At 45.1% G+C, this 11,561-nt stretch overlaps 1 protein-coding gene across 1 annotated transcript in view; it reads right to left on the bottom strand.

The window, feature by feature from the left end:
- Positions 1-104, bottom strand: part of ZCCHC3 (zinc finger, CCHC domain containing 3) — a 2,786-nt gene extending 2,682 nt beyond the window's left edge. The window contains exon 1 of the mRNA XM_011960684.1: positions 57-104. Coding sequence (XP_011816074.1) covers positions 57-104 — 48 coding nt within the window. The remainder of the gene's footprint in view (positions 1-56) is intronic.
- Between the last annotated feature and the right edge of the window lie 11,457 nt (positions 105-11,561).

The raw sequence follows: 11,561 nt of genomic DNA, 5'->3' as shown, positions 1-11,561 counted from the left end.
CTGTGGCCGCCCCCGTTTCCTCTCCTCCTCCGCGCCGCCGCCGGTGGCCATTTTACCTCCTTCCCAGCATCCTCCACTCGCTCCCGCAGCCAAAGGGCGCCCATCGCGCGCGCCCGCCCGCCGGGGCTGTGGGGGTTTGGTTTTTTTTTTTTTTGAAATTTGACGCTACCCTCCCCCGCCGCTCCCTCAAAGGTATTCACAAGCGGCGCATATTGGCCAGCGCCGACTCTGCGCCCTCTGGTAACTGCTGAGGTTCTCTTCCGCCAGCGCTCGCTCCAACCTCACCTCCGTCCGCAGCGGGATGGGGCGCCCGGAGGCGTCCCTTTCCCCAGCGCGGGTTTGGCAGCCTCCGGCCTCGCTCTCGAGGATTTGGCATTTCGCAAGCGGTGCTCGATGATTTCATGCAAGCAGCTTTGCTAACGGCCCACAGCCCACAGGCGGGACGAATTCAGAAGCATCTCCCCCGTTTTGTTGTTTTCTTTGTACTTTTTCCTGTTAAAAAAGCAAAAACAATAGCAAAATTAAAACTTAGCTTTCCCTTATCCCCAGAACTGACTGCAATGCATTACTTTTTTCCCACGTCGGATTATGCATATTTTCAAGCAGAAAAGTTGAAAGTTTTACAGTGAACATTTTACCATTAACTTTTTATCATTAAAATTTTACTGTTTTATCACACTACACCTCGATGCATTCATCGGTCTTTATTTTTTGATACGTTTCCAAGTAAGTCATATTGCATTATTTTTATTTTTTATGAAAAGACCTCTGTCGTACTTAGGATGAAGTGTGAGTGCTTCTTACGTTCCCGGTACTGTGTTAAGCACACTTCAGACTTTATTACATAGAATCTTCCAAAAACGATGCCGTAATTATGCCCATTTGACAGATAAGGAGGCAGGAATTAAGTCACTTGGCGGAGTTAATAGGCAGCCCCACGTATAGGTAGCTTTTCTTTAACCACTATTTCTGACGCTGTGGATCAAGAACTGTGCATCAGACTCTAGGAAACTTTGTCAACAGGCAGATTTCCTTCACCCCAACTCCTGGTATTGGTCTCAGGGGAGCCACCGTCCCTGACTCTTGTGTTGTTTGCACTTTCCAGTCCTTTCACTTTATATCCTCAGACACCCTTTCCTTCATCCCTTCTCAGCCACACATTCCCATGATCATACTCGGAACTTCACCATTACCAGAAACATCCAAGTCTTAGAGATTCACATATTTCTCTGTTGCTCTTTCAACTTGCCTGGTCAAGTTTCACCATGAGGAGAATACTTACACAACCAAACAACATATGTATTTTAAACAATCTCTTCCATTCCTCTTACCTTAAGCCCTCATTCCAGGTAACTATCACATAATCAAATATCTGCAAGGGTCAGGCAGGTACCTTAAGTAGAAGATATACTGGGTAAACTGGAGATTGAATATTCTATCTGAAGGGGCAACTGCTGGTCAACTCTAGCCGATTATTCCTCTCCAAAAGTGAGGGTCCACTGTGGGCAGATCTTTCAGTTTCCAAAGAGAAATCTGAACTCCAGTTTGTTCTTTTATGGGAAACATTCTTCTCTCTTGTCTTCTTTAAGATGGTCTCAGCTGTATTTGGAACCTCCATATAAATTTTACAACCTGTCTACTAAGTTCCAGGAAACTATGAGATCTTAATTGGAGCTGCATTGCATTTGTACAGAATTGCCACTTCATAACACCGAATCTTTCCGTCTATGATCCCACTTGATTTCTCACTTATTTATGTCTTATTTTATGCATTTAAATAAAATATAGTTTTCTTCATAAAGGTCTTACATACTTTGGGGGATTTATTCGAAGGTACCACATGGTTTGACTGCCATTGTAAATGAAATTATTGTAAATCAGAAGTTATATATTGTTTCCTGGTGTCCTTTAGAGGGAACACAATTGAATTTTGTGTACTGACCCCATATTTGGCACCAAAGTTGAAACCTTAAAAAGTTCCAGTGGTTTTTGGAATGTCTTTACTTTTCTGTATTGCCAATCATATTGTCTGGGAATAATGAAGGTTTTGTCTCTTTTTTCAGATCTTACACTTTTTCTTGTCTTACTGCACTAGACAGGAGCTTTCATATAATCAATGTATTTTGAGCATTTTTGTTTTGTGTTGGACTTTAAAGGCATCTGTTTGTGTTTTGAAAATATTTGACTTGTGGATTATGTTCTGGCTCCATGTCCAATTTTACTAACCATATCTTCTTCTATTGTAAGATTTCATTGTTATGTGTAGGGCCATCCTTTTGGTCAGCTTCATTTTTTCCAGGTCAAATTTTGCAGAGATTATTAAATCAGGAGCTACAGGGGCCAGGCAGTTACCCTGCAAGGAAAGCATTCCGGGTGGGCACTGAGGCCATATGAAGAGAGCAGCCTTTATTCATTTCTGGCAGATTATTGTCACAGAGGGACACAGACCCAGTGTTGCCAGATGTCTGCTTTTCTAAGAGAGATCGGAAATCCAGTGTTTGGCTGCCTGGAACAAGGCCTGAGCTTAGCAGCTTGAACACGTGAGGGTCTAGAGTCTGTCTTGTGAGGCCTCTTTATGTTCTTATGTCTTTAGTGCGCTGGCTTCCACCTGTGTTCCTTTTTAGTATTTCTGTCTCCTTTTCTTCCCTCGAACCTGACATCCATTCTTTAGGCAAATCCTGATGGCAATTCTTCCAAAATATATCCACAATCTGACCACTCTCACCTGTTCTCCAAGTCACTATCATGTAAACTGCTTAGAATATGCCTGGCTCAGTCATTCTAGTTAAAAAAAAACATGACAGATAAATGTGTTCAGAATAGACCTGACCAACTAGTTTGCCATCTTTGGCTTAAGCACAATTATCCTCACTTTACAAAGGAGGTAACTGAGGCTCAGAGAGGTGAAGGGATTTGTCTTAGGAGCATCTGTGAGGTCTTTGATAACTGGGGCATGTCTTGCTGTCTGTCTTCACAGACAATTGCTGTGAAGACAACACAACTGACCTGGTGAGGTGGCTCATGCCGGTAAGCCCAGCACTTTGGGATGCCAAGACTGGAGGATGGCTTAAACCCAGGAGTTCTTGACCACCCTGGGCAACATAATGAGACCTCATCTCTACAGAAAATTTCTACAATTTGCCAGGTATGGTGGTATGCACCTATAGTCCCTGCTACTCTGGAGGCTGAGATGGGAGAATCACTTAAGCCTAGGAGGTTGAGGCTGCAGTGAGCTGTGATCCCACCATTGTATTCCAGCCAGGGTAACAGAGTGAGACCCTGTAAAAAAAAAAAAAGAAAGAAAGAGAGAAAGAAAAGAAAAAAGAAAAGACAACACAATTGCCCAGTGCTCTGTAAGCACTTAGTAAATGGCAGCTGATTTTTGATTTTTGAATTGTTAAGAAACTGGGCTCAGCATGGTGGCTCACAGCTGTTATCTTAGCATTTTGGGAGGCTGAGGCGGGCAGATCAGTTGAGTCCAGGAGTTTGTAGACCAGCCTGGGCAACATGGCGAAACCCCATCTGTACGAAAAATAATGAAAAACATTAGCCAGCTGTGATGGGGCACCACCTCTAGTCCCAACTACTAGGGAGGCTGAGGTGGGAGGATTGCTTGAGCCCAGGAGGTTGAGGCCGCAGTGAGTGCAGTGAACTGTGATCACTCCATGCTACCCTGGGCAACAGATTGAGAGAAACTCTGTCTTAAAAATGAAAAGAAACTCGCTAATGCTAGTTGGGAATAGCTACATAACAGAAAATTCTAGAATAATGGTAACATATGCAAATGAAGGTTTTTTTTTCTCTCATAGAATAAGTCTGGAGGTAGGCAGCTCAGAGCTGGTATCGTGGCTGCGTAGTGTCAGGGATCAAAGCTCCTTCTGTCTTTATGTTCTGCCATATATGACCTACATTTCTGACTATTTAATGGCCCAAATGGCTGCTGAGTTCCAACTATGAGATTCCATTCCAGCAGCAGAAAGGAACAAGTGGAAGAGAATGGCATGTGTCCTCCACTTCCTGTATAAGGACATTTGCGGATATTGCACTTCTGCCTATATTCCGTTGACTAGAACTTGATCAAGCCTATCTGCATCTCAGTCCAAGTTCTTAATGATGAATTTTTGGATTTGCATTATTTTTGAAGTGACCTTTAGAGAGTCAGGAGATGGAGGCATGGTTTGAGATGGACCTTGAAAGAAGAAGTAGGTTTTGGAAAGCAATACAGAAACAAACCTATGAGGTTAGAATTATTGCTTCTATTCACAGATGACGGAACTAGGCTGAGAGAGGTAGAGTGAGTTGCCCAATGTCACAATTTCACAAAGCTAGTAGTGGCTTAGTGAACCACGTCAAGAGGACTCCAAGGATTATATGCTTAGCCACTTACACAGTTCTGCCTTGTATCTATAAAATGGAGATAATGCCTACATTAAGGTTACTATTTATTGATAACTTGCATTTGTAGTTATATTAGCACAGAAGCTAGGATCCTTTGCTTTTAAGGGCATGACCAAGAACTTGCACATGCTTCTTCTACTCACATCACATTTGTTAAAACCTAATCATGCAGCCACCTTAGTTGCAAGGGAGGCCGGAAAATTAGATTTTTATTTTATTTTATTTTATCTTATTTTATTTTTTGAGAAAGAGTCTCTCTCTGTCACCCAGGTTGGAATGCAGTGGCATGATCTTGGCTCACTGCAACCTCCACCTCCCGAGTTCAAGTGATTCTCCTACCTTAGTCTCCCGAGTAGCTGGGATTACAGATGCCCACTGCCCCCAGCTAATGTTTGTATTTTTAGTAGAGACGGGCTTTTGTCATGTTGGCCAGGCTGGTCTCGAACTCCTGACCTCAGGTGATCTGCCTGCCTCGACCTCTCAAAGTCCTGGGATTACAGGCATGAACCACTGTGCCTGGCCAAGAAATGAGGTCTTTAGATGGGCAGCCCATGTGCCCAGTAAAAATTCTAATACTACAGAAGTGTAGAGTGGATGTGGGAGGGTATTAGCAATCTCTGCTACGATACTGTTAGTTAAGATAGATAGATTTATTTATTTATTTATTTATTTATTTATTTATTTCAGGGTCTCACTCTGTCACCCAGGCTGGAGTGCGGTGGTGTGATCATGGCTCACTGAAGCCTCAACCTCCTGGGCTCAAGTGATCCTCCTGCCTCAGCCTCCTGAGTAGCTTGGACTATAGGCTTGTGCCACAATGGCCAGCTAATTTTTTAATTTTTTATAGAGAAGGGGTCTCTTTATGTTGCCCAGGCTGGTCTTAAACTCCTGGCCTCAAGCAAATCCTCTGCCTTGGCCTCCCAAAGTTCTCAGATTACACGTATGAGCCACCATACCTGGCCTAGTTAATCTTTAAAACAAACCAGTAAAATAAGCATTATTGTTCCTATTTTACTGATGAGTAAATTGAGGTTCGGAGAGGTGGAGCAATTTAAGGGTAAGCTAGGATTAGAATCCTGACTCATGTTTGACCCACAGTATTCTATTCCTTTTCATTGGAATTGTGTTTTGTGAGTGTTGCTGCTTCTCATTGATTTCCTTCTCACTCAGTAGTATGCCATTAGCAAGTGTCTCCACTCCCTGGACTGTGAATCTGCCTCTGGATGCCTACTGTCTGGCATTGTGATCATGTCAGAGGGAGGAGATACTGGCCTTTCCAAGGCCAGGATACAGTGGGGCCACATGTGTGTGTGCTCCTTGGCTACTTGCAGTAGCTGTTAGAAAGCAAGTCCACAAACTGCAATCTCTTCACCAAAGGGAAGTAAAGCCAGCTGACCCAGGAGACAGAAGGAGGCTGAGGCCAAGGGAAGAAAGAGGCACTTGACTGTCAGCGTCTGGCCTGGATCAACATCATCCCAACCCCCTGGGAATGAGAAGCTGGTGGAGTCCGTGAAGGAGATGTCATCAGAAGTCCAATATTACATCCATGTGGATAAACTCCTTGACATTTTTTCTGAGACCCTTCTTGGCACTGGACATGGCAGGTGCATGTGCATGGGGAAGGAGATGGAGCACAGTTGCAAGGACATCTCCTGTGATAGCAGCAGCTTCTACCTAACTCTGCCAACTCTGCCAGCAAAGGAACACCTTGTTAACTGTGGCTTGATGTCCAAGCTGATTGGACGTTTCCAATCATTTCCAGACATTTTCCAAGGTGCTCAGCAGCAGATACCAAGTCTAGTTCATCAGCATGCAAGCAAATCCTGCCAGGCTGTGCACATTTATCCTGGCTCTTCAGGACCACTTGACCAAGTTTGTCTTTTTTTTTTTTTTTGAGATGGAGTCTAGCTCTGTCGCCCAGGCTGGAGTGCAGTGGCACGATCTCGGCTCACTGCAAGCTCCACCTTCCGGGTTCACGCCATTCTCCTGCCTCAGCCTCCCGAGTCGCTGGGACTACAGGTGCCCACCACCATGCCCGGCTAATTTTTTGTAATTTTAATAGAGACAGGGTTTCACCATGTTAGCCAGGATGGTCTCGATCTCCTGACCTCATGATCCACCTGCCTCGGCATCCCAAAGTGCTGGGATTACAGGCGTGAACCACCACGCCCGGCCGACCAAGTTTGTCTTATATCCTCTGACCTCTAGGTGCCTCCAGGAGGACATCCTGTAGGACATCTTCACTCTTCAGGGCCCCCAGTTTCTTGCAGACACCATTGAGGGTATTTCTTCATCCAGATTGTCAGGGAGCTAACTCAGCTGAAGATGGTTCATGAACAGGCACAGAGCTCTGTGGTGGTAGTCAATGAAATCATGCAGACTGTATTAGTTTCCTAGGGCTGCTATAACAACAAACTATAAACCAGGGGTCCCCAACCCCTGGGTCTACCCATTAGGAACCAGGCCACACAGCAGGAGGTGAGTGGCAGGCAAGCGAGCATTACCACCTGAGCTCTTCCTCCTGTCAGATCAGCAGTGGCATTAGATTCTCATAGAAGTGGAAGCCCCATTGTGAACTGCACATGCGAGGGATCTAGGTTGCATGCTCCTAATGAGAATTTAATACTTGATGATCTGAGGTGGAACAGTTTCATCCCGAAACCACCCCCGAGCCCCGTCCATGGAAAAATCATCTGTGAAACTGGTCCCTGGTGCCAAAAAGGTTGGGGACCCCTGTTATAAACTGAGTGGTTTAAAGCAACAGGAATTTATTATCTCACAGTTCTAGAGGCTGAAAGTCTGAAATCTAGGTGTAAGCAGGGCCATGTTCTCTCTGAAGGCCCTAGGGGAAAATCTGTTCCATGCCTTTCCCTTAGCTTCTGGTGTTGCCAGCATTCCTTGACTTGTAGATGCATCACTCTAATCTCTGCCCGTGTCATCAGAAGGCATTCTTACTGTGTCTGCCTCTGTGTGTCTTCTCTTCTTCTCATAATGGCACCAGTCTTTTAAGGGCCCACTCCAGTACGACCTCATCTTAACTAATTACATCTGCAACAACTCTATTTCCAACTAAGGTTCTGCGAATGGTATGTATTTTTTGGAAATACTATTCAACCCAGTACACACACTACATGCTGACTACCTGGATACAGACCAGTGACACACATCATTGGCTTCAGGATCTGTAGTTCGTTCAGATGATGAAAAACTCGGCTTACCACAAAGTTATCTGCCACAGCCCCCACGAAGCCATGTTTAACAGCAAAGTCAAGGTTGGCCTGGCCACCTCCAAGTTATGGGATGAAATTGTGCTCACAATCAGGACTGAATAGGATTGCAAGAGGGCACAAGGACAGCTGAAGAGCAGCATCCATGCACAGCAGGAAGACAACAGTGTGCTGGGGCCTAGCAGTGAATTCAGTGGGGGGGTCTTAGGATGGAAGAGCAGGCAGCTCTGGAGTGCTGTGCAGATGATAAGAAGGAATGTCTAGGATCTTGTTATGTCGAGTGTAGCAGGTGTCTCCACAAGAACCATGGCATCTTACCCAGTGACGACGGTAGGGATTGTGGGTTTAGGATGGTGTGCACATTTGCCACAAAGTCAGCAAATCCAATGACATGGATGGAAACCTGAGATTGCCTGCTCAGCCTAGTCCACCTCTCAGCAAGATGTTGATGGAATGAGAGTCCAGGTTGCTGTTGCTGAGCCTGGAGCCAAGCAGGCCTGAAAGGCTCTCTATCACATTTATCACCTCACATGTGCAGGAAGGAAAGGCCAGTTCGTCTTGCCCATCTATGCTGGGGGCAGGAAGTTCCATCAGGTGTTCACGAACACAGAAATGCCACCTGAACAGGTGTAAGTGCAAATGGACTCCATCTTATTCAGTCCCAGTTCCAACAGTTTTTTTACAAGTGATTGTCGGTGGCCCCTCAAGTGTGTTTTGGCTTTGATTAAAGTGGCAGCATTTTTGCAAATGTTTTTGTGTATTTATTTTAAAATTTGAAGTGGGGCCAGGTGCAGTGGCTCACGCCTGTAATCGTAGCACTTTGGGAGGCTGAGGCGGGCGGGTCACCTGAAGTTGGGAGTTCGAGACCAGCCTGACCAACATAGAGAAACCCCGTCTCTACTAAAAATACAAAATTTGCCGGGTGTGGTGGCGCATGCCTGTAGTCCCAGCTACTCGGGAGGCTGAGGCAGGAGAATCGCTTGAGCCCGGGAGGCAGAGGTTGTGATGAGCCAAGATCACGCCATTGCACTCCAGTCTGGGCAACAAGAGCAAAACTCTGTCTCGAAAAAAAAAAAAAAAAAAAAATTGAAGTGGGAGGCAGTAATATTACTGGTTAAGTACCTGAGATGTGGGGCACAGGCAGCTCTCAGTGGGTGTCCATGCTGGGGTCAGCACGTCTGATGAGGAAGGCTGTGTGACAGTGGACAAGCTCTTATTTGTGTTAATCAAGGTACAGATTAAGATACTGTGACAAAGGGACTCTCAAATACAGGGTCTCAGACAAGGTGGAGGTTTATTTCTCTTTGATGAAGCAGCTCAGAATTTGGCAGGCAGTAAGGACAGGTAGGTGACTGTCTCCTGCAAGGTTGTCAGGGACCCAGGTTCCTTCTGTCTTGTTGTTCCTCTAGATGCAGATTTCAGTAAAATGCTTTTGGTCTGCAAGTACCAGAAAACTCAACTCAAATTTGCTCACCCAGTAATGTGATTTCTTATTTAATCTCAAGTAATTTCTAGATAGGTGACAGGTTAATTTAATTAATTAATTTCTTTTAGACACAGAATCTTACTCTATTGCCCAGACTGGCATGCAGTGGCACAATCATAGGTCACTGCAGTCTCAAATTCATGGGCTCAAGCAATCCTCCCACTACAGCCTCCCAAGTAGCTGAGACTACAGGTGCACATCATCACATCTGGCTAATTAAAACAAATTTTTTTTTTTTTTTTTTCTGAGATGTGGTCTCATTATGTTGTCCAGACTGATCTCAAATGCCTGGCCTCAAGCAATCCTCCTGCTTCAGCTTCCCAAGTAGCTGGGATTATAGGCAGATACTATTGTGCCAAGCTAGGGTTGGTTAATTTAATGGCTCGACAGTGCTATCAAGGAAGAAGGTTTTTACATTTTCCTCTCTACCATTCACAGTATATCCTCTTTGGCCAACTCCCCTCACAGTTCCGCAATTCCAGGAATCCCACACAGATATGACAATGTCTACCAGCAGACGAAGGAATGTTTTTCTGCAATGCCTTTTTTTAAAAGTGTGATGAAAACCTTTCCCAAAAGCCTCTGAGTAGATTTCTCATTCTGTCTCCTTGGCCAGACTTTCATCATGTGTCTATGACTCCATCTCTAACTGGAAAGGGAAATTGGCCCACCAAGCCCAGCCTCAACAGTCATGACTATGGAAGCTGGGACTAGGACTAGGGTTGGGCCTGGTGCCTGCCTCCCTTAAGGCAAGTGCATACATGGACAAGATCAGGATCCAATAGCTGTGATGACAGGGAGGAATGGCTGTTGAGTAAGTCACTACCTGGATCTGTCATGTATTCCTATCTTTTACTTTTTTTTTTTTTTTTTTTTTTGAGATGGAGTTTCGTTATTGTTGCCCAGGCTGGAGTGCCGTGGCACGATCTTGGCTCACTGCAACATCAGCCTCCCTGTTTCAAGTGATTCTCCTGCCTCAGCCTCCCAAGTAGCTGGGATTACAGGCGCCCGCCACCACTCCTGGCTAATCCTATTTTGTATTTTTAGTAGAGATGGGGTTTCATCATGTTGGCCAGTCTGGTCTCGAACTTCTGACCTCAGGTGATCCATCCGCCTCAGCCTCCCAAAGTGCTGGGATTACAGGTGTGAGTCACCACGCCCAGCCTTTATCTTTTACTTTTTAATGGTTTCCTGGTATAGAGTTTCCCAGCAAGAATTCCGTCATATGGTGTGCTCTGCAAATGAGGGTACCCAACATAGTGTTTTCCTCAGCTCTAGGGTCAGCCAGGAGGGGCCTGAATAGCCAGAGTACCCTGGCTAATTGCTTTTTATCCTAGAGGCTGCTTCTATTTACCACAGTGCACTTAAACACATTCTCCTGTGATTTTTAAGAGGCAGAAAAGGTTGGGAGCTCTGACATGGTATTCTGTAGTAATGTTCCCCTATTGAAGTTTAAGTGATTTAAAATTATTGCTCCCTCCCAATTATCTTTTAAACTGGAATTCACTTTTAAATCCCTGCTCTATCTAGCAAATCTGGTGTGTAGGGCAAAGGTGGCAGCTAGTACTTTAGTTGGGGTACAAAAGGAAAGAGGTGTGTGTGTGTGTGTGTGTGTGTGTGGTCCTATTCCAGATATATGTTGAAGTTATTGCAACAGGATCTGCTGATGGACGTGGGATGAGAGATGAGTTAAGGATGATTCCAAGAAGAGAGTTGCCCTATTTTGGGTTTGGGAAAAATGTTTCTGGAAAAATATTGCACATTATTATATGACTGGAATTCAGGGGGAGGCTGGAGACGAGTCTGAGAGGCATCTGGGTACAGATGGTGTTCAAAACCATGAGACTGGAAGAGAGGGGGCTGGGACTGAGTCCTGGGATACTACAATAATAAAGGGAGAAGAGGAGGAATCAGCAAAGGAGACTGAAAAGGAGGCAGGAAACAACTGAAGAGTGGTTTCCTGGATACTAAGAAAGTGTTTCAGGGGAGGGAGTGATCTGTTGTGTCAAATGCTGCAGACAGGCCAAATAAGGGGAGGACCTAGAAGTGACCATAGGGTTTAGCAAAGTAGAGGTCACCAATGATGTTGATGAGGGCAGTTTCAGTGGAGAGTGAAAGCCTGATTGAGTGGAGGGAAAACAATGGGAAACAGAATAGGCAAACCTAGGAGTTTTGCTTTAAAATGAAGCAGACATGGGAGCTGACTGGAGGGGAAGTGGTTTGTTTGTTTATTTAGAGACAGGATCTTGCTCTGTCAACCAGGCTGGAATGCAGTGGCTGGATCATGGCTCACTGCAGCCTGGACCTTTCTGGCTCAAGCGATCTTCCCACCTCTGGCCTCCCAAAGTGCTCTCATGCTTATACGCATGACCCACCGTGTCCGGCTGTGGTCAAGCTTTTTAAATAGAAGAAATTTAAAAATACGTTGGTATACTGATGATACAAAGGAG

This window comes from Colobus angolensis, unplaced genomic scaffold (genome assembly GCF_000951035.1).
Source record: "Colobus angolensis palliatus isolate OR3802 unplaced genomic scaffold, Cang.pa_1.0 Scaffold114, whole genome shotgun sequence".
Classification (NCBI taxonomy): domain Eukaryota; kingdom Metazoa; phylum Chordata; class Mammalia; order Primates; family Cercopithecidae; genus Colobus; species Colobus angolensis.
Note: the sequence above shows the minus strand (reverse complement) of the source record. Positions and strands in the feature narration are given on the sequence as shown.